Source organism: Penicillium soppii (assembly GCF_028829465.1).
Source record: "Penicillium soppii strain IBT 18220 chromosome Unknown utg000007l, whole genome shotgun sequence".
Lineage (NCBI taxonomy): Eukaryota > Fungi > Ascomycota > Eurotiomycetes > Eurotiales > Aspergillaceae > Penicillium > Penicillium soppii.
In genome coordinates this window covers 1880083-1906173 of record NW_026643237.1, presented here as the reverse complement: position 1 = coordinate 1906173, position 26091 = coordinate 1880083, and the positions used below count along the sequence as shown (strand labels likewise).

The following is a 26091-nucleotide window of genomic DNA, read 5'->3' as shown; positions in this document are numbered from 1 at the left end:
GAACCCCCACCCCAAGCCGACCACGATTATCGAATAACGTGACTCGGGACTGCGGGAGTCCTAGTGCTGAATGGTTCTTGGCCTGAGGGCTCTATTGTTGATTGTCGGTCCCAAGGGTGAAGGTTGCAGTCAGTGTCGAGCAAATGGTGAAGATAAAGTAGATATCAGTGATATGCAACAGATCATGCAAGCAGTGGACTTAGTTTGAAAAAACCAAGTTGGTTCAAAATACAAAACAAACTACGACCATCTAACTCATAAGCGAGCGCTGACCCAAAAAATAGAAGAAGAATCCAAAATCTCCATTAAGACGGACAGAGCTGAACCATGCTAAATATGAAACAGAGACATTAGATATCAGTACAAAAGGGCCGGGGTAATGCACCAAGTCCTGCCCGGGCCCTGTTTCTCTCGCGCCCCCCTACGCTCATTTTATCGTATATCTCTTTCGAAGTTTACTTCGTAAGCTGTGGATTTAACCGGTAATTTTGAAGATGGACTCGGCGAGTCTCTGCACGTTGCCGGAGGTGATACCGGCGACGGAGATACGGCCGTCCTTGGTGGCGTAGACGGAGTGCTGGGAAAATTGTCAGAGACGGGCTTCAATGTTTTGATCAAGATAAATCTTACCTCCTTGGCAAGGGCATCCATCTGCTCGGGCTTGAGGCCAGTGTAGGCGAACATGCCGATCTAGAGTATGTCAGTGAGTTGAATTGCATCGTTCAGATTGCGAGTCTTACCTGGCTGGTGATGTGGGACCAGTCGTGCTTGCTGCCGAGCTTCTCGAGGTTGGTGCGGAGAGCAGAGCGCATCTCAATGATGCGGTCAGCCATGCCCTTGACCTCACCGAGCCACTGCTGGTTCAGAGCGGGGTCGTTCATGATGGTGGAGGCGATGCGAGCACCGTGGATGGGAGGGTTGGAGTAGAAGGGACGGATGAGGATCTTGATCTGAGACTCAACGCGCTTCTTCTCCTCGGTGTTCTCGCAGACAAGAGAGAAGGCACCGACACGCTCGCCGTACAGACCCATGTTCTTGGCGAAGGACTGGCACAGAGCGATGTTGTGGCCCTCCTTGACGAAGTGACGGGGAGCGAAGGCATCCTTGTCAGCGTTACCGCTGGCAAAGCCCTGGTAGGCCATGTCGAAGAAGGCGAAGTGGTTCTTCTCCTTCATGACATCGCTGATCTGGCGCCACTGGGCCTCGGTAGGGTCGACACCGGTGGGGTTGTGGGCGCAGGCGTGGAGCAGGATGATGCTCTGCTCGGGGGCGGCCTTGATGTCGGCGATCAGACCCTCGAAGTCGAGACCGATGGTCTCCTTGTTGTAGTAGCTGTACTGGGCGACCTCGAGACCGGAGTCGGAGAAGACAGCCTTGTGGTTGGCCCAACTGGGGTTGGGGAGGTAGATCTTCTTCGCGCCAGGGTAGAACTGCTTGAGGAAAGCGCCTCCAATGCGGAGGGCACCGGTGCCGGAGATGGTCTGGGTGATGACAAGGCGGTTGTCCTTGATGGCAGAGGAGTCGGCGCCGTAGGCGAGCTCGGCAGCGGCGGTGGTGAAAGCGGGAATACCGGTGATGCCAGCGTACTCCTTGTCGAAACGGGATGCGACAACCTTGTCCTCAGCGGTGCGGACGGAGGGCAGGACGTAAGGCTTGCCCTTGTCGTCACCTGCGAAATGCGCATTCTCGTCAGCAATGTAATCCATTGTGCAAAATGAAACTATTTGTAGACGGCTTACGGTAAGCACCAACACCCAGGTTGATCTTCTCCTTGAAGGAGTCGGCCTTGAAAGCTTCGGTGATACCGAGAATGGCATCCTATAGTCCCATTGATGTCAGAATTGGAATTCTAGGGCTTCAATGATGTGATAGAAGCTCCTAAAAAAAGCTTACAGGAGGACCCTGGGGAACATTGGCCCAGGTCGAGCCGTGACGAGCGACCATGACGGTGCGCATGTTGGCCTCACGGGAGGCAGCCGACCGGCTGGCGACGCGGAGAGTTGAAAGCATGGTGAATGACAAGAGAGATGAAGATAAGATCAAATTGAAGGACAGCTAAATCTTAAGGGAAGGGGAAAGGAAAGAACCGGGAGGAGAGAAATAATAAAGGGTCGGAGACAAAGTCCCGATGTTTTGCCTTGACTCATGTGATAGTGGTACTAGGTACCTATTATTTGGTATGTAACACTACCTCGGCCTAAGTACCTGATACCTCGAATGGGGAGATGTGCGAATAAGGATTGGCTGCATCCTTTGCGTAGGGCGTATTGATTTATATTTGTGCCAGTAAGAGATCTACCTTATTCTCTTGTTATTTTATTCGTATTTTAGTATTGCACAATATTGTGCAATATATTGTAGACAGGGTTTGATTGTTCTGTGAATTGTTGATATTCAGCAGCTTGATACCGCTAACCTACCAGCTATTTCCAATACATAACCCATATACTCAATCAATACAAATCATCAGCCCATCTCTAAATGCCGGGGTTTTGCTTCGCACGCCATCGGAAATTCGAATCCCCGGTGAACTGATTGAGGCTTGTCATTCTCCACACATTTTTCCCCTCACAAAGCACAGTTGGGGTAACTATATTTTTATTATTGACTGGAAATATTTCGATTCACTTCGGCTATAATACTCCTGAAGAGTGTAAGACCTACAATTACTTCCAATATATGACAAAAGGGTTTTCAATGACCCATAGACCCAAAGAATGGATTTCGCTAAGCAACAAGACATTTCCAAGGTAAAGCGATATCCCCACACGCGGAGACAAGTTGCCCGATCGACGATAATTAACGTAATTAACTATGTAAGGAGTATACAGCTCGGCAGGACATGTCCAACGCGGAAATTATCCCTTTTAGGAAAAGCCTCTGCATGATGATATTTGGGTCTTTGTACATACAAAAATAAAAATATTCCATCAACCCAAACGCACACCAGCCTGGCGACTCTTCCTGGCAGCAGTACCGACAGCATTATTCATACCACCATTCTGACTACTATCCAGGGCACTCATAGCCTCGCGCTTCTTCTCTTCCTCGATCTTCTTCAGACGCTTCTCAGTCTTCATCTTTCCACTACCCTTACCGTGGAATTGATGACTGAGCTGCTTGAAGGCCTCCTTCTGGTTCATGTTGCGACCGAACTCATCCACGTAGCGAAGCTGAACATCGGGCTTGTATTCGCGATTGAAGACATCAGCGATCTGGCGCGCTTCTTGCTGTTCACGCTGCCTGTTCTCCCAGCGGGCGTGTTCTTCACGTTCGCGCGCGGACATGTGCTCGAGTTTGCCGGAGGTACGATCTCGCTCGCGCTGGGAGCGGGCTCGGCGCTCGGCTTCGGTTTCGCGATTGTATTTTTCGGCCAGGAAACGTTGGCGGTCGCGCATGAGGGCGTTGGCAGTTCCACTATCGTTGTCTTTCACTAAACCGCGTGATCGCAACATCTTCAGGGTGGCTCCCAGACCCTCGTCTAGTGTAGACTCTTCTTCGAGGCCGGTGACGGTGAGTTCAGGTTGCTTGTTTTGGGCCGCTTCGTCGCGCTTGATGCGTTCGGCTAGCTCCTCTTCATCTTCAATATCTCCGTAGCGATCCATATCGATTTCCACGCCTTCGCCCTCGGGCTCCGGTTGAGTGGGTTCTTCCGCAGGTGTTGGCTTAGCGATGGGCTTCTCTTCGGTTTCAAGTGTAGGCTTTTGTAGGTTGGACACAAACTCTGATGTTTCATCAATGACAAGACCGGGCTCTTCCTCGTCGTTTTCTATCTCCATAGGGGTCTGCGCCTCTTCTTCACGAAGTTGGCGGGCAAGGTCCTCAGGGCTGATCTTCTTGCGCTTCTTGAAGGCAGCACGTCGTTGCAGCGCAAGAGAGGCTTGGAGATCGTCGTCGTCAGCGAAAGAGATATCTTCAGTGGGCTTGCGGCGTGGAGGAACTGGTGCGCCGGCGCTAGAATCAATGTCCATGGCGGAGTTCCCTTGCGCAGTGTTCGCTTCAGGAGCCTGGGCGAGATCGTCATCGTCCATGACAGCCCTTTGTTTTGTAGTCTTGGCCTTCTTCTTCTTAGGCTTTTTGATTTTGACTTCGCTGATGTCCATGTAATCGGAAGTCGGTACCTCTGGCTCAAATTCGAGATTGATAATGTTCTTCCTCAGCTGATTCGAGACCTCCTGTCGCTTTGCTTCGCGCTCTTCGGTTGAGCCCTTAGCATCCAGTGTAAACCTCTTCCGCTTCTTGCCCTCGATATCGTCATCGTATTGTGAAAGGATGCCCTGATTCTCCGCGTTAGGATCGTAGACCGGCTTTTTCTTCTTCAATTCTAATTTCTCCTTCAACTTCTCCTTCTCGACCAGATCCATGTCTTGAAGCTCATCGAGCTCCTCATCATCATCGACCGCAGCATCCTTCAGCGTAAGAATGTGATCCTCACCACCATCAAAGTCGCCCGCAGAGTGTCCGACTTTGATACCAGCCAGATCCGCAGCAGTATACTCAGCCGCTGCGAGACGCTCGCGCTCTTCAAGTTCCTCGGCGAGTCGGCGGGCGCGCTCCTTCTCGATTTTCTTTGTACGTTTCTTGGACTGTGAGAGCCAAGCCATGGTATCGAGTTCAGCACCATTTTCTTCTCCTAGTGTTGCGCCTTCGAGCTTTTTGTCTCTTTGGGCGAGATCGCGCGCCTTCTTAATGGCGGCGATCTTTTCTTCTTTTCTTTGTTTCGCGTCGGCCTCATCTTGGTGTTTCTTGTAATTGTCGTATGCTGCGGCTTGTCGCGTCTCGATGGTGCTGGCCTGTTCTTCTTCTTCTCCGTCGGACTCGCTGTCGGATTCTTTAAATTGGGGACCGGCGCCTGGTACAGGGAGTGGCTTGAGACCGAGAGCCACTCGGATCTTGTTATTCTGCTCAATTGAAAGAGCGTCCGCCATTTTGACGGAATGTGAAAAAGTAAAGAAAAGATAGAACAGGAAAGGTGAAATTAGGCTGATAAGTCGCCTCTTGAGCGCAATCACCTCAGAACGATAACCTCGCAATCTGATCACCTGACTTTATCATACCCATTTAGGATTAGCGCACTAAAATCGTCCTAGCGGCCCCACTTCGACCGATAAATAAGAACTTTTCCGCTCTTTTCTCTTCTCTTTTTCTTCTTCACCTATAACACGGATTTGTGTCCAGATTTCCTGTCCTCGTGATGGTTGAGAGCTGGGCAGTTCGACTGAATGGAGCCATCATTTCTTCGCGTGGATGGCCTTTACGGTTTCCGGTCGACAGATCCCAGATCAATTGTCTGCGCCTTGTGTTGCGGGTCTTGAGCTCCCACTGGTGAGCTCGGCTTGACAGCTTGGTTGCGGGCGGCGTCATATTTCATGTCTCTTTGCCGACTGGCCGTTGGCCTCTGAGGTTAGAGGCAAACCATGACTTGCCAACATCTCTTAGCATAGAACCTGTAGTTTTGTAGAAAAAGAATTTGCACTGGCAGCTACTGCTAGAACTCGTTTCCTTGGAAACCGCCTAGGAAGTGTTGATGAAAATCCACATCATGCGATTTGATTGATGCACTATTGCGTTATCGCGCGGTAATTCTACCAACGCGGTCAATCCGAAAGCTCTACATTGAGGTCATGGTCATCATCGCCTGTAACTATGCACAAAAAGGCATGCAATCTACAAAAGCTTCAAGTGTCCCGTCACGCCGTCAACCACACTCTTGGGTCCCAATATTCCAAGCACAGTCTTGCTACCGCTCGCGATCTGAGTGCGACCAGCATCCTGAATAACGCGCGCGCAAAGACCAAGGCTTATGGCTTGAGCCTGCATGAGTAGCACTTCCTCCTCAGACCGGGTTTGCAGGGCGATCTTGGCCTGGCCACCGCGCTCCCATTTCTTAAGGATGGGCGAGTTGGGCGCGAACTCTTGGAAGTATTTGTAGCAGGCGAGGGTGGCGTGGGAGCATTGGGCGGCGATTTTGCCTAGAGAAAAATGTGGTGTTAGCATGGGCATGCATGACGATAGTTATTCGTAGATCGCATACCCTTGGTCATGCCCAGGTCCATCCGGACAACCAGCACCAGCTTCACCTCTTCAGTGTTGTGCTTAAAGCTGGCTAGTTCCTCGCCGTTGCCTTCGTCTTCCTCGTCAGTCTCCTCTTCTTCAGAATCCTCCTCGCCCTCGTCGGAGGAGTGGTTGTGGACCTCTACATCGTAACTGTTGGGCCAGCCTTCCTTTTCTTTAAAGAGGTTGAGTGAGGAGCCTTGGCCGATGAAGTATCCGGTGACTCCTGCGATGATGGCTGTCGCGATCACATAAGCGGTGGTTGTGGGAGGCAGGCGATCTAATGGTACTGGGGCGGCCATTATTGCAAGTGTGGTAGTTGAATGTTTCGGCTTTGTGATGAAAATAATTTTAGAGGGAAGCTCGACCGCCCTTGGCTGCATGTGTTCAAATTATCCCCAACTCTAGCTTTCTAGTCCACCATTCTTATAATTGCAGTTTGTTTGTTTTTTTTGCCTTTTCAAAGAGTGATTCAATTTCGAAATCTGATGTGGAAATTTGCACATACTGTCAAGGATAATTACCTTGTCGTTACCTGGTAGTTATACATTTATTACTTTTATGTGCCCCCGTACGTCAAGCCCTTTCACAAATTCGGAATCAACAGTTACTTCGCACCCCTAAGTAAGTGAATCCATACGGTTGGGAGAGTCTAGCAAATAAATGATACCTGTCTGGAGTCTACTCCATGCACAGTGGTGTGGCTTTTATGTCACCTCAGATGTATATTTGCTGCCCATGCCGCCAGGGTCCAATGAGAAGAGAGAATACTGATCAATCAGGCTTGACAGGGAATATCGAATTCAGCAGGCCAATTTGTCCCCTTTCGTGTCCAAAGCCAAAGAGCGAATACTGCTTTGCGGCGATGTCGAATCTCATCAGCACTCATAGGACGACCCCAAGCCTGTGAGACTGCGCTGCGTAACAATTGCCGAAACATCCTCAGATAAAATGTACTTTGCGTGACAATGCATGATTCGGTAGCTTGTATTATAATCTCGCAGGCACTGAGAAGATCCTCGCCGGACCTTTGTTGAAGACGCTCTACAATCAAAAGTGCCGGCAAACTCCCCTGAAATAGCTGAACGCCGAAGAAGTAAGGCATGAAGCTGATGTCCGGGTCAAACTTCAAGATCTGCTGTAACGAAAATGCCGCATCTATTATGTGCAAGATTGTAGATGCGTAGACTGGAGAAGTCCAAAATTCTTGATCTTCCATTAAGAATAGCCAATCGCACTTTCCCGCTAGCAATATATGGAAAACGTGGGCTAGGTATGACGAGTAAGCAATCACAGTTTGTGTTTGCCAAGCGTAATCCTGTGATGGCTGTGCGTTGACAAGTTGGTCAGACACTTCCGGGTCGACAATTAGCGGCGCTGGAGATGCCCCAAGAGTGATCAAACTAGTCTGATAGATCTCGAGATGCCGTCGTATTTCAGTCTCTTGAATTTCGTATGCTTCATCGCATTGCAACGGCCCATATTTGAGCCTCGATATCTCCCCGGCAATTGCCATGAGCGGAAGAAAGAACCCAAAGAATGAAGAATCATGACAGCGAAAATCGGGGAAGATTTGATGTTCGATCTGGTGTTTTGAGTGAACACATCGAGGCCCCGGACGACTGAATCTGTCATTGTGAACAACACCGTCCTGCCAAGAGGCTTCATTTAGTGGAAGCAGCAGATTTTCACACTCGGCATCAAGCAAATGTGGCAAGCGTTTCTCAGACAACGCAAAATGGTGATCCATAATGTAAAGCAGCCACCATGTTCGCCTTCGCTCTTCGTGGTGCTCCTGTGTCAAAGCGAGATAGCTTGGGTCGTGGATTTCCTCGCATATGCAATCCAGAATTGGCTGTGCATCTTCATAATGGAAATGGGTAGGTTCGTTTGGCCGATCTAATACTAGCCCTTGACAAAAGGCTTGATTGGTTTGATTATTGACATATGGCGCGTTCTCCACCTCTTGATTCAGTTTGAGCTGTCGGGCTAGAGCAAAGGCCGCATTCCACCTAATAAGCAATTAGGAAATAGGTAACATGTGATGGACAGAAGATAACATACCACGTTGTGCTTGAGGCAATTTGCCCAGTGGAGAAAATCGACGCAATATGTATGTAAGTGATTACGCGGTCCAGATGACCAGCCGTTGATGGACTTCCAAACTCAGCCAAAGAAGGTCCCTCGAAATCCGAACCTCGTAGCAACGTTCTCGTCAAATTGCCGAGGAACTGGCAAGTTTTGCTTTTTTGCGAGGATGAGACCGATAACGAAAAGGCCCGATCATCCAGAGCGGCGGTCCAAAGCATACTTGTCAATAGTGCAGGGCTGGTGGGTCGAAATTCATCGGTCAGAAAGGCGCGCTTGCGCAAAATGTAACAAGGAAAATGGCGATATACCATATGCAGCTGATTTGGAAATGTGCAAGTGAAATAAAGTTCGAGTAAATGGCACACAAGCTGTGGAGACAGGTTTGTTTCCAGAATGGGCATCACGGCCTTCAAAACAGGGTATTTCAACGGCGGCGATGTACTTGGATCATGTTCCTGACCCAGGCGATTTGTTGCTGGTGAAGACAATATCATTGGAGATATCTGGCTCGGGATGTTAGGAGTCATATTGACCGGTTTCCAATTACCTGACAGTGATGATAGAGGCCTGTCATCTTCTGCACTCAAGTCGGGCAAATTCCTGGACAGATCAATCGTCGATAGCCATTTATCTGCGATATGCACCTCTGGTTCTGCTGCGGCCTGTGAGGAATTTGGAACAGAGCTACAGTATTCAGAGCACAAAGCCAACAGAGTATCGATTTCATTGGTTTCTGGCGACAACGATTGCGTGACTGAAGCTGGGGTGGGAGTAAAACCCGTAGTTGACATGGCCGGTAGCGATACAGGACTCCGTTTATCGTCCACCTGGCTTCCATTGTTGCAACCTAGCGGTGCATATACCTCGGTATGTGCCACTTCGGATCGTGCCCTGCGTCCTCGTTTCCGTTGCTTGCGTGTAATTCCACAGTGCAGGCTCTTGAGCAGACAGTTTGAACAAGGTCGCGGGGATACCAGGTCGCATCGCACACGGCGGATATGGCATGCATCACAGGCAACATGATTCCGTGGGGATCGACGTATGCTGTTCGGTAGCTCAACCGGGTCGGGGACCGATGTTGACGGCAGGTCACTCAACTGCATATCCATTTCAGGGCTCAGTGACATATTGTGTGATGTAAATTGATCTTCAAAGCCTTTCTGACCATCGCTCATTCAGTCTGTTATGTCACTCAGAGTGGGACTGCTCGCTTTACCTATCAATGACCTTTTCGACATTTCTTCATTCTTTTTCTTGCATTGTGATCTGTAGAAAAACATGATTATAAACAAGGAATTGGTTTAATTGAACAAAGCAGACGCAAAAATCATATGAATATGCCTCATCAATAAAGCCAAGTGCCCCACAATATAGTGATGCGCGGTAGTTCTAACCTGATGCCCTCTTTTTCGGGAAAGCTTCTCCGCGAAGTTCACTACGGTTCGATCATCTCCAGTCTAGCCGAGATGATGATTGGCTAGTATCAGTAATAGCTTTAAATCTAGTTCGACGCTATCTCATTTCGCCTCGGCTGGTTTCTTACAATTATACATGCAGGTAGTCCTCTAGTCAATTGCGTCTCTCATTAATAACATGCCGTCGCCTTTAATTACTTAGGTACAACGAACGCTACCGAGGTCCAGATTATATAGAGAGAATGAACCAGGAACAGATAGATTTACTAACGCACTAGGCAAGTATATAAGATTTATTATCAGCAAACTTGAAAGAATAATCTCCCATCATTGATTGAAATCGGATCTTTTGATTGATAGTGATGGCGCTTACATAGAAGTCGCAGGTGATCACTTGACAGAGCTTTCTACACCACGTGCCTTCGCATCAGCGTACTGCCCCGCTTCTATGAAAAGACCACAGCTCTAGAGCATTATTCTGATCCTCACCGTAAATTTTGTAAGTTCTTTCATCCGATCGTCACTCATCTAAAAATTAATCTTGAAAAGGCTAAATAGAGAGGCAATAAGAAGCGAGTTGGGTTACCAAGTTGACAGCTCGCCAATGAAGGCAGGAACCCCTTCCTAGCCCCCACAACAATGTATCATACTTCAATATCATCTAAAACGGGGATTCTACCGGAATCATCACACCAACTGATTCATATTATTCCGAAGTCCCAGGCGTGTCGGGAAACTTTGACCAGTCAAGTACGAGGATACTGGGACAGGCGCCTTGTCCGGGGCAATCATACACAATTCGCGATCCCCAAACGAACCTCTACCTTGCGATTAAGAATGGCGAATCATGCTTGCTTGCTCGAGACATAAATTGTGGCCGTGACTTGTACTGGCATTGTAAAGAGCACGAAGACAGGTAGTTCGGATTTCAAAATGAAGCTTCAGGGACCTTTTTGGGGCACGATGACCGCGGGGGATTTGTGGCCACAGCGAAGAAGCATGAGGATAGTAAAGGGGCATTTTTCTTTCCGAGGCAATGCCTTACTACTGGAGGTCAAATGCTTTTTGTTATGTGACAATCTTATTGGAGAGTTTGGTTTGAACCGATACAGGTAAACTACGATGACAGAAGGTTGGTTTCCAGCCCCAGTGGCAAAGGGACTGCATGGGAGTTTCTCAGTGTTGGGAGATAGTATTGAGAAGAAATCAATGGTCGCTTGCCATGTTTCCTAAGATTATTTGTTTTATGCTGCAAGAGAACTTTGACTGGAGGTTTATAACGAAGGGATCACAGTGTATCACACTTTCGGTCTAATTGCTGTATCACTTTCACCCTGCCGTGGAGGCTTCTGGGTATGCCTTCTGTTAAGATGCTTGAGTTTGATGACAGTTCAAATGTCCCATTGTGCACAACCTCCCATAGTAAACCCACTCTCGCTGGTCACATCATCCTTCTCAACAATGAAGCTCAGAGCACCGGTATAATATGCTTGCCCTTCAACACGAACCACGACTGCCTGTCTTTCTGGACCATTCTCTCCTTGTATCTTAATTCCCTCCTCAACAATGGAAGCAGTAAAAGCGCCAGTATCAAAATGATTAGATACAAGCGAATTATAAGCCCAAAATTGATTGCATGGCCTAATACCCTTCGCATGGGCAAGAGCCATGCGAGCAGTGACGCAAGAACCAGTCGGAGATCGATCGATTTGATTCTCAGCGAAGAAGCAAAGACCAGTCTCTGCACCATCCACGCCTGGTGGCCTCGATCCAATACTCTGGTCCACTACCATGATGGAGTAAAGGAAAGACAACCGTTGATCTTCAGGGTGCTGCAAAGCCTGAACAACATCCGGTTGAGTTATCAAGTAAGCCTTGAGACCCTTGATTACATTTCCAATAGATGTCAGATCGACTTTGCTCAGGCCGTCAAACCCAAGCTCACGAGCATCAATCAGTGCATAGAACGCGCCACCGTAGGAGATATCTAGGGTAATCGAGTCTTGCCCGGCAAGCTGAGGCCACCTCAGATTCTCAGGAATCGGAACCTCAAGACCGATCGCGGCAGCATAAGCAGGCGTCGAGACGAAGGTTACCGGACGCGAAGGGTCAGACTCTTTTCCATCCGCAGAGGTAGGCACAGTAACACGAACCAGCCCACAAGGAGCATGGATTTTGACTTCAACTTGCTGACTCTTCAAGTCGATCTTTAATTCATTTCTTTTCGGAAATACCGTCAAGTCATGGGTATCAACGAGGAACCGACCTAGTGCAATAGTGGCATGACCACACATAGTCGAAAACCCCCCATTATGCGTGAAGAGGGTACCTATGTGGGCCTCTCCGCTTTGGACGAGTTCCGTGTCTGTGATGATAATCGCTCCGTACATATCGTAATGGCCTCGCGGCTCGAGCATGATGCGTTTCCGGATGTTGTCGTGTTTGTTCTTGGCTTGGTCACGCTTCTCCAGGAGGGTTCCGTGGAGTTGAGGAAATCCTGCATATACAATCCTGGTTGGTTCACCTGTTGTGTGCATGTCTATGCATTTGATCACTTCGCCGGAGGAAGCATTTTCGAACTTTTTGGCTATATCCATGGTATATCGGGAGAAAGAGAGTTAAGAGAACGAACACCAGGGAGCGTGTACAGTGAAGTCTAATTTGATATGGAGAGTTGTAGGTAGTGCTCCGGGAGACGATTGTACCCCGCCAGGTCGAACAAGTCGGCCCGATACCCGATGTTTTGTAGCGGGCCATCCGCGGACGCCACCGAATATTTATAACATGTTAATCCGAAACCATCAAACCATGTCCGCTCCCGACTCCCTGAAGATCTGCTTGACGTCAATCGTGGCAACCTTGTAGTCCATGAAGGATGATTAGACCCGTATCACTCAGGCTTCGCGGAGGTAGGCAGACTGTGCCATAAACTTGGCGACTTGAGTGTCAATTCGATAATTCCGATTGAGTCTCTTTTGAGCGCACTAGTTCGCACAATGCTACGGTAAATACAAATGCCGGCGCACATCGATGGTGCAGCCAGCCAGATTAAATTCTATATTATCTAGTTTTATCATGAATCTAGCGTCGCTATTCCATGTCTAATACCTACGTAAGAAATATAATTTTGTCAGAGTTCAAATTCAACAGCCCACCCAACCATATACTCATCCCATACCCTATCTATAGTCTTTAAGTTAGGAAACCAGCACATTGGACACATGGTATGGTTAATTATACCGCTGATTAATTATGTTTGTTTGAGAGTTAATATCACGTCACTTTAATTATTTAATTTCAGTCTCCCATTTGGGAAATTGTCGATGACAGGGCCCGTGGGCATTGAGGTGGTTTGTTTGATTATGTTGTGGATCCACCTAGGCATCCTCCAACAGCGCCTAAGCTCACCCAGCGCTTCCCGAGGACTGTCCTTTTGTCTAGGCGGCAAGCTAGCTGTTTCGCATACAACTTTGAGCTTCATCTAATTAACTATGAGATATATGAAATCTGTGAATTCTATGAACTATATTAGTGAAGTAAGGAGTTTCATTAGTAATTGTTTGTATGTTCCGTCTTCGTATTGGAACTAATTGAATTAAGCATAGAAACCTTGAGGGCTAGTGACGTGAAGATACAGAATACCGCGGGGAACTTTGTGCAAGACTGGGCACATACATACATACATACATGTACATGCATATGTAGTTGATCACGTACTTTATTAACAAAACATGTACATATGTACATGTCTGTATTTATATGTATTGCACTTTGAGGTACCGGTTCTTGGTGAGAGTTTCACCGAACGCCAAGTCCTCTCGAGGTACTCCGTACCGGTGTTATACGGCTCAGCCTTAATTAGGAGGGGCGGTAAACACTTCATTATTTAACTCGTGAGACATCCATCGTTTTCTATTTCTCCTCTTCTCTCCTCTCAAGTCACATCATGGGTGTAAGTTCACGGTCCTACAATTTTCAAGAGAACAATCTAATATCTCATTAGTTCGCTCAAAAGCTCGCCGCCGCACAAAACGCCTCGCAAGTGAACCCAACTGGGGGTAACAGTGGCACGTATGTAGGCAGTGCTCCATCAGGATACCCTGGGGGACCTCCTCCTACTGGGGGACCTACTCCTGCTGGATCTACTCCTGCAGCATTGCAGGTCGGCAATGTAAGTCATCAGCTGCAGACTAAATCTCCTGTTCTCTACTTCGCCTCCTTGACGTCATAACATTTATGAAGAAAAAAATAATACAAAAAACAAAAAACCAAGTGCTAATCATTAGAATCGGCGTCAGAATCAGGCTCAGCCTCAGTATCAAGCTTATCCAGGCAAGGCAGCCTCCCAAGGATCGGTAAGCTATTTTTTTCCTTTCGATTTTTGTGTTTGTTTTTCCCTTCACATCTATTTTTTCTCCCCACGCTACACTCCCACACCACACGCGATTAGTTTGGTTTCGTTCGACCATCAAAAATGTCAGGACCATACCAAGGATATCACGGCTCATCCGCCCCCTACACTTCCTATTCTCCGGCTCCATCGACATCCTATTCCACACAGTCGCATTCACCTTACCCCGCATCTCCCCAAGGCCAGGGCTACAACCGTCCACCCCCACCTCCGCAGCCATATGCGTCCACTAATTCCCCCTACCCGGGCCAGACAAACGCTCAACAGCCCTATGGATCGGGTACACCGTACCCACAACAACCTGGACAGTACTATTCTGGTCAACAGCCCGCACAAGGATATCCTGGACAGCAACACTACCCTAGACAGCCGCCTAATGTACAGGATTCCCCATACCCCCACATTGCTGCACTGCCCTCCATGTTGTGTTTGATTATTGCCTCGCGCCGTTGATGATCGCTTTGGAAGACACATGTTGACCTAGATAGAACCAGGCACCCCCGTACCCTCAGACATCCCAGCCCCCTCAGGGTTCTCCGTACCCCGGTAGCCAGGGCTCAAACCAGGGACCTGGAGGACCACCCGGCCAATATGGTGCACCGTCCGGCGGCGCGGCCCCTCCCGCAACCCAGCAAAACGTCGCAGCATACCACTCACTACTGGTGTCCACCATCCAAGAGAATAATATCGGAAGCTTCTACCCACGCGAGCGCCTCGACAGACTCGTGCAGACGCTTGCCGCCGAGGCACCGTTCAAGCTCGAAAAGATTATGCGCGAGTGGTCCGTCCCGATGGAGGTGGCGACGGATTTGATGAAGCTCTCACTCTTCGACGTAGTCCTGTACGTAGATGACAGCGGATCCATCGAATTTGAAGAGAATGGAATGCGAAAGGATCAGCTGAAACAGATTCTCGGCATCGTCGCGACCGCTGCCTCAACCTTCGACCAGAACGGTATTTCCATCTTTTTCATGAACTCTGCCGAAACAGGTGATGGCATTCGCAACACGCAAGACGTTCTCAACCTCGTTTCTCGTGTCAGATTCAGTGGATTGACTCCTCTTGGCACAAGCCTCAGGTCGAAGGTCGTTGACCCGATCGTGCAACTTGCCCGTGCCAGAAGACTTGATAAGCCCGTGCTTGTTATCACCATTACCGATGGACAACCGGCTGGTGAGCCAAGAGACAAGGTGCGCGAGGCTATTATCTACGCTTCGACTGAGGTCGGGAAGACCCAATATGGCCCAGGTGCTGTTAAGTTCCAGTTCTCGCAGGTTGGCACCGATCAGCGTGCTCGCGACTTCTTGGGCACTCTCGACGAGGACCCTAACATCGGTCACTTGATCGACTGCACCTCCAGTGAGTGACACGAAATTCATGTATATTTTTGTGACTAACACGCTCTAGATTTCGAGGTCGAGCAGGATGAAATGTCCCGCGCGAACCCACCTGTACATCTGACTCGAGAGCTTTGGGTACGTTCTCCATACATTCTACAAAAAATTGGCACTAACTTTTCTAGTGTGCTAAACTCATGCTCGGCGCCATTGACCAATCCTATGATACCAAGGACGAGACAACCAACCGTCCTGCCCCAGGCTCCGGTGGTGGAGGCGGAGGCTACGGCCAGCAGCCGGCCTATGGCCAGCCGCAGCAAGGGTATGTTCAACAGCCAGCGTATGGGCAGCAGCCACAGGCCTATGGTCAGCAGCAAGGGTATGGCCAGCAGCCGTCCCATGGTCAACAGCAGCCACCGGCTCATGGCCAGCAGCAAGGGTATGGTCAACAGCCAGCGTATGGGCAACAGCCACAGGCCTATGGTCAGCAGCAAGGGTATGGCCAGCAGCCGTCCCATGGTCAACAGCAGCCACCGGCTCATGGCCAGCAGCAAGGATATGGTCAGCAGAAACCACCTTATTAGTGGCTATACGTGCCTTTTTACGGGTTTCCACCGTGAAGACGGGAGGATTGGTTCTTCACGATGACCATGAACTTTGATTTTTTGAATTCAACTTTATCTTCAATGCTATCCTTTAAGGTTCCCAATTTTGCCAAAATGGCTGTGGCACTTCATTCGGCCAAGCCTGATCGTAGTTTTTCTCTTGATATCAGCGACCAACCCCCAGCCCGTAGGTCACGTACGAGTCCGGTATCATAAGCACGACTCCTGTTGAAAATTGCGCTGACTCAAACCATAATTTGGCTTTGGACTAGTAAAATGTAAATACTGGCTAGGCCTGAAGGAGAAGCCAGAACCCGCCCTTTATAGCTGATCTAAAAATTTCACTACCCCGGGTCTAGAGAAAACTGAAATCTGAAATCTGGCCTACCAGAGATACATCTAGAATAGCTCCATGCTCCAGTAATCTTTCGCGAAGGCCATCATAGCTGACGTCTTGGACTGGTAGCGGAGTATCTAAATTGGTCAATGCAATATCGCAAGCGTTTGCGCATACCTGGCCGAGCTCATAGAATTGACGCTCGATGCGAACCGCCCCTGGAGTATCGTTAGCTTTCGTATCTGCGCAAGAAACTGAGCATCGAATTACCATAGCCAACATGAGAAGAACCAGGACATGTTGCCGTCAAAACGCTGAAAGCTTCCACTCTTCTAGGAACCAATGCCCTGTAAGAATGCCGAAAGGCCACCAACGGTGCTTATCCTTGAATACAAACCCTTCATTATGAGCAGCACCGTTACGGATAATTCTAGGCGCGCAGTGCGTATCTGTAGGCCAAAATGCAGGGCAGGTGACCCCTATATAATTTTGTTGATATCGCCGACGTCAAAGGATCTACCCGAACGGTTAAGTAGCCGCAATGCGCAGCTATTCGGAAAGAAAGCCGACGAAATAGTGGAGTTTCTGTTGAAATGCCGCAATACGTCTTGACACATTCACCCAGTTATAAGATTCAAGATCAGCTACTTTCTCTGCGTTAAATGATCAGAATAGTATTGACGCCTAGTATTCTGCTTTCTAGGCTTGTCTCCACGCTAGCACTAAGTTTTCTACATTCTCTGGAAATATTGCATTCATTGCTATCATACTGATTCTTGATAGGTCTTTGTTTGCGGAAGATCATTCAACCAGGTTTTAGGTAGTGGCAAGTTTTGTGGTTGGAACTGCAGGCCAATTCATCAAGAAATTGAAGATGTTTTTCATATTTTGGACGATGGCTGCGTTCAACTAATCAACTGCGATGCCACTTGCTGCACCCGAAGAAGGATCGATGGTCTACAGGCCGTCCCAATCTAGAAAGTAAAAGGTTGCTTGTCATATAGACGATTGATAAATGAAGATCCATGCCCTTTAATCGGGTTAGACATCGAAGCGACTGGCAGTCATTCTGATTAGCGTAAATTTCAATGGCACTCAGCGTGATGTGATGAACAAGGAGCAGATGTGTTCCGCGATATTAAGTGGCCACTTTAAGGGAGATGGTTGGCTGATTAATACCTTATACTTATCGCAAGGTAATTATCACGCACCATCTTTTCTACTAAAACGAGAGATAGCGGGTGTGATAAACTTACAAGTGAATAAGCACCGCTTATCCCGCGAGCTAAGTACGGTTGACAAGGAGGACAAATAACCGATCGAGTCGTATTATTACTCTCAACTGGAACTCATGCGCCATACGATCGCTATAATTGCGAAATACCTGATACTCGGCTGAGCACATGGTTTAACCATGCAAGTCTTGCATTAAGAGGAGGAGTTAGCGCTCGAGGAGCCCTTTTTGGGGCACGCATGACATGATTATGTAATAGAGAATTATGGCTGCCTACTATGTAACTAGGTGAACTTGGATTATGGTTAACTAATGAATATTGTAGCCAACGAAGATATTTCTCCTCCGTATAGATATTGGAGAAAGACCAGGGGAGTTTGCGCCATATCATGGAGCAGGTAAATATATGCACGAAGGTTTATGGTCCGTTATGATAAACTACAGGTGGTATACTGTGCTCTGTACTCCATCCCACGGACTTATTAAGCCTTAATTGATTACTCCGTACACGTGCAAGCCACCAGAATCAGACCAATGATAGTACGAAATGGGTGGAACCTTTCGATTTTTTCTCTAAACAAAGATTGCCACTACAACGTAATGGGAAATTAGTTTCAAGACGCATCCAGACCAACTCTGGGGGTTTGGCATACCCGGGGAATGTGAGTGGCCAATGGCCAGAGGCATAGTACGGGTTCGGCGGGCCTGACTGTCACGCCCCATGGGTTCAGATAATGTTTCGGTTTATTCTTAAATTGACTTGCGTGGATGAGGGGGCTGTGCCTGGTGGTACTGTAGGGACTATCATAGTGGAGGTTAGGCATACTTCTGTACAATATTGAATGGCTGATGCCTATGGTTGAGCATTGGAGCCACTTGGATTGAACCATTTCCCGTTAGAGTTTTAAATTGCTATACTTGCCTTAACCCATTTTTCCACTTTTTCTATACCTATCAGAATTGAATGCTCACATATCTACTCCGTATAATATTGTATATCATTGAGTCTCTTGTGTCTTAGGGGATCTCGAAAAGTTGGAACACTAGACCGTTTTGGGTTCTTTACCTAGGTACCGGATCCGTGTGTCCTCGCCTCAGTTGTTCTTGGCTGAGTGTTTGTGGCCCTCTCTGTTTTCTGTTTTCTGTTTCCTATTCTCTGCTCTGTGTTCTCTGCTCTGTTCTTTCTTTTTATTTTCCTGTAAAGGTTCACCATCATTGCACCCTGCGGTAATCCTTGCGTCGGACCTTCGTTTGCAACCGCATCACCCTCGTTTTTGCGATAGGGGAACTTTCTCGTGGACTAGTGACAGTCTGATCAGAATGCCCAGTTCGATCGATATCTTTATTTTAATTTGAGCCCAGCCCTAGCACCAGAGACAAAAGTCAACAGAATCTCGGAGCGCAAAAAGCAGTACCGAGATCGTCGGGCCTGTCCCGCGCAGGCAGGAATTCCAGCCCGTTATGTCCAACAAACCACAGGCCGAGGGCTCCCCCGAGCGCCATTCCGAACAATCTCAAGACGACGCCTTCCGCCGCCCATCACTCGTCTCACGAGCCATCTCGGACTCCGGTCGCCGCATCTCATCTCAACATGTCCGCTTCTCGACCGACTTCGATCGCCCCTCGGCAGAAGAAAATCGCCAACCAAGGCCCCCTCCCAGAAACTTGACCGTCAACACAGCGCTGGCGCCTCCGACCGTTAATACTGCTGCACGATCGCCTACATCGCCCCTCTCGCCTCCAAATGCCCAAAATACACTTTCCCCCGTCTCCCCCGTCGCGCCCGAGCCCGCTGGTCGGTCTCGTTCGCGAAACCGTGGGTATTCGCTCCGTCGCTCGATATTTAATAAGACCATTACCACTGCTGCGGAGGATGACCTCGCCCTAGCTGAACTGGGTGAGGTTCGGGAACCGGATGCGCCTACGTCCGTGAATGAGAAGAATACATTGACCACCGCGCCGACAGCGGCCGATTCGACCCACAAGGAGGAGCTCTCGACGCATGTCTCGTCTGAGCCTTCGGAGAAAGGATTGAAGGATATTGCGCAGGAGCGTTGGTCGAAGAAAGTGGCGACGAAGGATTTGGCTGTTGCGCGTCTGCAGGCGGTTCTTACATCTGTGCAGAAATTCGTGCTGCGCATCAAGGACATCCCGCCTACGGAGGATGGTCGCCATATCGATTTGAATCCTGCTTTGGTGGATGCTATGCTCGATGAGCGGACTGGGAAGTCTTATATTGGGAATTACATTCGGTCCAGCCGGTATAGTCTTTGGAGTTTCTTTCCGCGACAATTCTTTGCGCAATTCACCAAAGTAGCCAACTTTTACTTTTTGGTCGTCGCTATCCTGCAGATGATTCCTGGTCTCAGTACGACGGGAACTTATACGACCATTGTTCCGCTTTTGATTTTCGTTGGTATTTCCATGGGTAAGGAAGGGTTCGATGATTGGCGCCGGTATCGTCTTGACAAAGAAGAGAACAATCGCGAGGCTTGGGTGCTTCGACCTGGCCATGGAAATACTTCAGACGGTGCTTCTGTGATCAGCAATTCTCAAGATTGGGAGCGGATTAAATGGAAGGAAATTCGTGTCGGAGATGTGATCAAGCTCCAGCGAGATCAACCCATTCCTGCCGATATCGCTCTGCTCCATGCCAGCGGACCTAATGGTGTTGCTTATATTGAGACGATGGCTCTTGACGGTGAGACCAATCTCAAGAATAAGCAGCCTTGCCAGCCTGTTTCCAAGGTCTGCTCCACAATCGAGGACATCACCAGCAACTCATTGCATTTCGTCGTGGAAGACCCTAATCTCGATCTCTACAAATTCGATGGCCATGTCACAGTCAACGCGCAGGAGAAGCTACCCCTGACCAACAACGAGATCGTTTACCGTGGTAGTATTCTTCGCAATACGGACCGTGCTCTCGGTATGGTGATTTATACTGGCGAGGAGTGCAAGATTCGCATGAACGCCAACAAAAACCCACGTATCAAGAAGCCTTCACTCCAAGCTAAGGTCAACCGCGTTGTGATGCTGATCGTCGTTCTGGTTGTTATCTTGGCTGTTGTCTGCACCGTGGCCTACAGGTTCTGGTCTCGGGACGTGGAATCGAAGTCCTGGTATCTCAACGATGCCTCCGTGAGCTACGGTCCTATCTTCACTTCGTTCCTGATCATGTTCAACACCATGATTCCTATCTCGCTGTACGTGAGTATGGAAATCGTGAAAGTTGCTCAGATGCTGCTTCTGAATGATATCGATATGTATGACCCTGAAACCGACACTCCACTCGAAGCTCGGACATCAACTATCAACGAGGAACTTGGTCAAGTCAGCTATATCTTCTCTGATAAAACTGGTACCTTGACGAACAATTCGATGCGCTTCCGCAAGATGAGTGTTGCTGGTACTGCGTGGTTGCACGATGCCGATCTCCAAGAGGAAGCTGCTCGCGAAGGCGACCACACCAAGCTAATCCACAAGAAGCGACGCACCAAGGGCAAGAAGGCCATCGGTCGAAAATCGAATGTTTCAGAGGTCCAGATGCCCCGTTCCTCGAATGTCTCCGGGGCTGTCGAACCCATCCGCCCTGGCCGCTCTGCCACCACTCACCGCACAGCCGAGATGATCGACTACATCCAGCGCAAGCCATACACCATCTTTGCCCGGAAAGCCAAGCTCTTCATCCTGTCTATGGCCCTTTGTCACACTTGCATTCCGGAAAAAGACGAAGCCGGAAATACTACCTTCCAAGCCTCATCGCCAGACGAACTCGCCCTTGTCATGGCAGCCCAGGAACTAGGTTACCTGGTCCACGACCGCCAATCCAACACCCTCACAATTCGTACCCAACCCAACGGACCCGATCAAACAATCAACGATGAAGTCTACGAAATCATGGACGTTATTGAATTCTCAAGCGCCCGTAAGCGCATGTCTGTCATTGTCCGCATGCCCGACCAGCGCATCTGCCTCTTCTGCAAAGGTGCTGATACAACGCTCATGCGCCTCCTCAAGCAAGCAGCCCTGGCACAAGAAAAGGCCAACGAGATCGAGCGCCGCGCCAGCAAACGCAAAAACGCCGAAGCCAACCAGGTCATCAGACGCAACAGCGAGCATCATAGTCGCAAAAATTCTGGCGTGCGCAGCAGCATGTCGAGACCTAGCTTTACACGTCGTCGCTCTTCGATCACGGGCCAACAAGGCTCGGCTCTTCGTGCCAGTATTGATGTTTGGCTGAAGGATCGCGAGACGGATGGCGGCATGCTGAATCGCGAGGCTGATATCGAGTATTATAGCCCTCGGCCATCAGCACAGATGGGCCGACCCTCAGCTGCTATCTCGGATTCTGGAAGTTCAACGAATGGCGAAGAGGATGAGGATCTTGTTGAGGAAGCGCTGGTTGTCAATGAGACTGCTATCTTTGAGCGCTGCTTCCAACACCTGAACGACTTTGCGACTGACGGTTTGCGGACTTTGTTGTATGGTCATAGGTTCATCGATGAGAAGACTTATTCGAATTGGAAGGCTGCGTACCAAGAGGCTTGTACTAGCCTTGTCGATCGACAGGAGAAGATTGAGCAGGTTGGTGAAGAGATCGAGCAGATGCTTGAGTTGACTGGCGCTACTGCTATTGAGGACAAATTGCAGAAGGGTGTGCCAGAAGCTATTGATAAGTTGCGGCGAGCAAATATCAAGATGTGGATGTTGACCGGTGATAAGCGCGAAACTGCTATTAACGTTGGACATTCGTGTCGTCTTGTTAAGGAGTACTCGACTTTGACGATCCTGGATCAAGAGATTGGCGACGTTGAGCAGACTATCGATCATCTTATCGCGGAGATCACCCGCGGTCGAGTGGCCCACTCCGTGGTCGTTGTCGACGGCCAGACGCTCTCCTCTATCGAAGTGGACGACGTTGTGCGTGAGAAATTCTTCCAGCTCGCCATCAAGGCCGACTCGGTGATCTGCTGCCGCGCCAGCCCGAAACAAAAGGCTTTCCTTGTCAACTCTATCCGCAAACACCTCGACGACGCTATCACCCTCGCCATCGGTGACGGCGCAAACGACATTGCTATGATCCAGGAGGCACACGTTGGAATCGGTATTACCGGTAAGGAAGGACTGCAAGCAGCACGTATATCGGATTACTCAATTGCGCAATTCCGCTTCCTCCTCAAGCTTCTCCTCGTGCACGGCCGCTGGAACTACATGCGAGCTTGCAAGTATACGCTGGGCACATTCTGGAAAGAGATGTTATTCTATTTGACCCAGGCGCTGTATCAGCGCTGGAACGGCTACACCGGAACCAGTCTATACGAGCCGTGGAGTCTAAGTATGTTCAATACTCTCTTCACCTCGCTTGCTGTGATTTTCCTTGGAATCTTCACAAAGGATCTCGCGGCCTCAACACTACTCGCCGTGCCGGAACTTTACACCAAAGGACAAAAGCATGGCGGCTTCAATATCTGGCTGTACCTCGGCTGGTCATTTATGGCAACTTGCGAAGCAGTAATCATCTTCTTCACAATGTGGTCACTATACGGTCTTGCGCGCGTTAACCCAAGCGACAACGACATATTCTCCCTCGGTCTCCTCACCTTCTCTGCCTGTATCATCGTCATCAACGTCAAACTGCAAGCGCTTGAAGTCCACAACAAAACCTGGATGTCAGTGGCAGTGATCATCATCTCCGTCGGCGGCTGGTTCGTCTGGGACATGATTCTCGATCGCGAATACACCATGTCATCCGGCAAAGGCGTATATTTCGTCCCAGGCAATTTCTTGCAACATACAGGGCACAACCTTCTCTTCTGGACCGTGCTCTTGCTATCCGTTTTTTCTGTCCTTTTATTCGAATTCACGGTCTCCACCCTGCGTGCCCTCTTCTTCCCAACAGACGTCGACATCTTCCAAGAGTACGAACAAGACCTCGATATTCGCAAACGTTTCGAGGAAGCAGCAGCTTCAGAACTGCAACAGGGCTGGGACCATGGCACCAAGAAGAGCAGTTTCGAACTTGCGCGCGAGGCGGAGGAACTCGCCGAACTCGATGCACGCGAACGCCAGGTCCGCGAACTCCTAGCTCGTCCGCGCGTTATGGACAAACCCGTTGCCCAGGAACAAGAACTGGACGGGTATACCAGTACCAGCGCAACGGCGAGTCACAACGGGAGTGTTCCCCTGGCGCCGGAGGCGGCTGCCGTTGCGCCTGATGGGCGGCGGGGCTCTGTTGAGATCCAGGAGCTTTTCAGTAAAGGTTTTGGGACTGTCAGGAAAGGGCAGCTTAAATGAGTTGGATTTGTATATTTGTGGTGATTATTGTTTTATTGTTTTATTGCTTTCTTCGACATTCCCTCATAGCGATTGCGGCCATTCTTTTCCATGTCCCGTTGGGATTGGAAGGCGTTCTCTTTTTCTCTCCTTTTTGTCTGTACAGTGCAGATCAAGATACCCCGGCTCTGAGTTGGTAGTCTGGTTTTCGGTCCGAATGGACCCTGGTAAGGGTTGTTTATATTTTACCTTGCCTTTTTAGTTCAATTTGACTTGTCTATATTCATTACTTTACATTGTAGATTGCTGTAGAAGAAAAGCCGCGTTGTGGGTGGTCGATATCTGTGAGACGTTGATATCAATTTGCAAGACATGTGTAGCGGAGCGCTATGAAGTGGGGAGGAGTAAGTCGCTTATATGTCGAAATCCGGTCACTGCTGCTAGGTTCTATGACATGGTAGATATCTATAGCTGCAAAGGTTTTAGTTCAGGGACAACTTTTACGCTTTCAATTGCCTATGCACAGCTTGGTACATAAGAGGAACAAGACCACCTGGAAAAGCTTGGTATTCCAAGACATAGTGTGAGGATTAGTTTTGGAATGGAAGATGTGGATGTGCTCCTGCAGACACTCTTCAGGGCAATGGAGGAGGCTGAAATTTTTGAAGTAAACAGTTGTTTATATTTACTCGTTTGCACATGATTCGTAAAGCCCCAGCATTGTTTATCCGCAGATCTTCATTTCCCGATTTCCAGCTCACATTGAAATGTTCCTTTGACCTAGCCGGGGTAGCAATTTCCCAGTGGTTTTTGTTTCATGCTCATGAAACTTCGCGGCTGATTATTCAGTCCAGGCGTTCGCACACATCGAGAAGAACCTTGTTTGCAGCTTCAACATGCACAAAATGCCCAGAAAGTACAGTGCCATATATGAGCGCTCGCAACGCCAAATTGATGGTGGGCAATTGGGTGATACTCTGGTTGTGCCAATCTAGGACCGCCGTGTCTGTTCATGAGGATATATGGATACGTGCTTACGTACAAACCACGAGGCAAGAAAACTGGGTATGTTCGATGACTTGTTTGTCAATAAGTAAGTGTAACATTAGTGCTAATCAACTGACCAGATGGTCAACTTCGTCGGATTCACCTCTCCTGAGCCCTAAATTCCTTGACACAGCTTGACGCAGTTTGAGACGTGACAGACGAAAGTAGCAGATGAATTTATCTTGAAAATAAATTTCAGAGTAATAATGTACATTCCGAGCAATTTAATCGCAGAATCCTTTGCAATCTCGGACGAGAACAAGAAAATCATGGAAACTCGTTGACCAGTAAAGCATACCGGTCTTTTTGATCCTGTCTTTGGCTGGCGGCTTCTTACTTGACCCGCCTGTTTCTGTGGGCTGTGAAACTGTTCGGAATCGCGCCGACCTAGGCTTTAGGTGGAGAAGGACTTATCTGTTAGCTGATATTTTCAGTCCTAGGGTACCGTACTTCAACCAAGATAAGCACCACTTTAAATGCATACATGGCCCTCCTTTAACCGACTTATTGTCTACATAACCACAGTTTAACCATTCATTACTACCGCTACAGTGTAATTTGTAGCGTGATTGGAACATGAATCGGCTTTGTGTATGGAGCACTCCGTACACCATAGCGACTAAACTAGTTACTCAAGTTTGTCCGAATTTTTGCCGGAATTGTAGAGTCTCTTTCCATAGGCAGGTTCAACAACGGAGCCATGCGGATAGATAGCTTAGCCCATGCACCTGATCACTAGCTCTCAGTTCGAAAAATCCCTCATACTTAGTCCTGCTGGTCTTTCGAAGACCTTGAATCATAAACACTTTTTGTTCACCCATTTCACTTCGATATTGAATCATATAGACCTTCTCTGTGCTTCTTTGGGGCGCCTTGGTCTCCGGTCAGCAAGCTATCTGCGCCGCCTGGGCAAGGATCCAGCCTAAAAGTTCATCAGGCCGGGGCAAATTCTACCCAGGGTACTTTGAAGATCGATCCACGATATTTTGCCCCACTACATATCATCGGCCGAGAGTCTTACAAAGCCCCATCTATAAATGAGTACAGGATTTAGCGTGATATTGGGCTGATATGTCTTGAGACTTCATCTTCACGGACACTACCTTAGGTCGCAGATTATTTTGGGGGCCATAACCAAAGATATAAAGAACGGAAACTTCTAGTGCTATTTGATTACCTTTGCTGAGAATATTCAAGCGATGCCCAGTCTTTTGGACCGTCTGCCAGATATTGCTCGTCTTTGTTGTTTAGCCGGTCTTATCATTTTCAACAGCTTGGCCTACT

General features: G+C 48.7%; 8 protein-coding genes across 8 annotated transcripts; 2 read left to right on the top strand and 6 right to left on the bottom strand.

Annotated features, from left to right (window-relative positions):
- Positions 1-475: 475 nt before the first annotated feature.
- N7529_009986 (uncharacterized protein) lies at positions 476-2010 on the bottom strand (the record flags this gene model as incomplete). Its single annotated transcript, XM_057245513.1, has 5 exons — positions 476-577; positions 631-690; positions 741-1669; positions 1740-1818; positions 1894-2010. 5 exons carry the CDS (start codon positions 2008-2010, stop codon positions 476-478), a joined length of 1287 nt encoding a protein of 428 aa, XP_057093776.1.
- Positions 2011-2930: 920 nt separating this feature from the next.
- N7529_009985 (U4/U6-U5 snRNP complex subunit SNU66) lies at positions 2931-4928 on the bottom strand (the record flags this gene model as incomplete). The annotated part of the gene is made up of 1 exon (XM_057245512.1): positions 2931-4928. One exon carries the CDS (start codon positions 4926-4928, stop codon positions 2931-2933), a length of 1998 nt encoding a protein of 665 aa, XP_057093775.1.
- A 223-nt stretch (positions 4929-5151) lies between these two features.
- Positions 5152-5364, bottom strand: N7529_009984 (uncharacterized protein; the record flags this gene model as incomplete). Its single annotated transcript, XM_057245511.1, has 1 exon — positions 5152-5364. The coding sequence occupies one exon, from the start codon at positions 5362-5364 to the stop codon at positions 5152-5154; it is 213 nt and encodes a 70-aa protein (XP_057093774.1).
- A 303-nt stretch (positions 5365-5667) lies between these two features.
- N7529_009983 (aminoacyl-tRNA hydrolase PTH2) lies at positions 5668-6356 on the bottom strand (the record flags this gene model as incomplete). Its single annotated transcript, XM_057245510.1, has 2 exons — positions 5668-5972; positions 6035-6356. 2 exons carry the CDS (start codon positions 6354-6356, stop codon positions 5668-5670), a joined length of 627 nt encoding a protein of 208 aa, XP_057093773.1.
- Positions 6357-6832: 476 nt separating this feature from the next.
- Positions 6833-9272, bottom strand: N7529_009982 (uncharacterized protein; the record flags this gene model as incomplete). The annotated part of the gene is made up of 2 exons (XM_057245509.1): positions 6833-8066; positions 8119-9272. The coding sequence occupies 2 exons, from the start codon at positions 9270-9272 to the stop codon at positions 6833-6835; spliced, it is 2388 nt and encodes a 795-aa protein (XP_057093772.1).
- Positions 9273-10951: 1679 nt separating this feature from the next.
- N7529_009981 (putative proline racemase) lies at positions 10952-12157 on the bottom strand (the record flags this gene model as incomplete). The annotated part of the gene is made up of 1 exon (XM_057245508.1): positions 10952-12157. The coding sequence occupies one exon, from the start codon at positions 12155-12157 to the stop codon at positions 10952-10954; it is 1206 nt and encodes a 401-aa protein (XP_057093771.1).
- Positions 12158-13506: 1349 nt separating this feature from the next.
- rfeF (uncharacterized protein) lies at positions 13507-15892 on the top strand (the record flags this gene model as incomplete). The annotated part of the gene is made up of 5 exons (XM_057245507.1): positions 13507-13512; positions 13564-13731; positions 14460-15330; positions 15379-15446; positions 15494-15892. 5 exons carry the CDS (start codon positions 13507-13509, stop codon positions 15890-15892), a joined length of 1512 nt encoding a protein of 503 aa, XP_057093770.1.
- Positions 15893-18945: 3053 nt separating this feature from the next.
- On the top strand, positions 18946-23781 carry N7529_009979 (aminophospholipid-translocating P4-type ATPase DNF3; the record flags this gene model as incomplete). Its single annotated transcript, XM_057245506.1, has 1 exon — positions 18946-23781. The coding sequence occupies one exon, from the start codon at positions 18946-18948 to the stop codon at positions 23779-23781; it is 4836 nt and encodes a 1611-aa protein (XP_057093769.1).
- Between the last annotated feature and the right edge of the window lie 2310 nt (positions 23782-26091).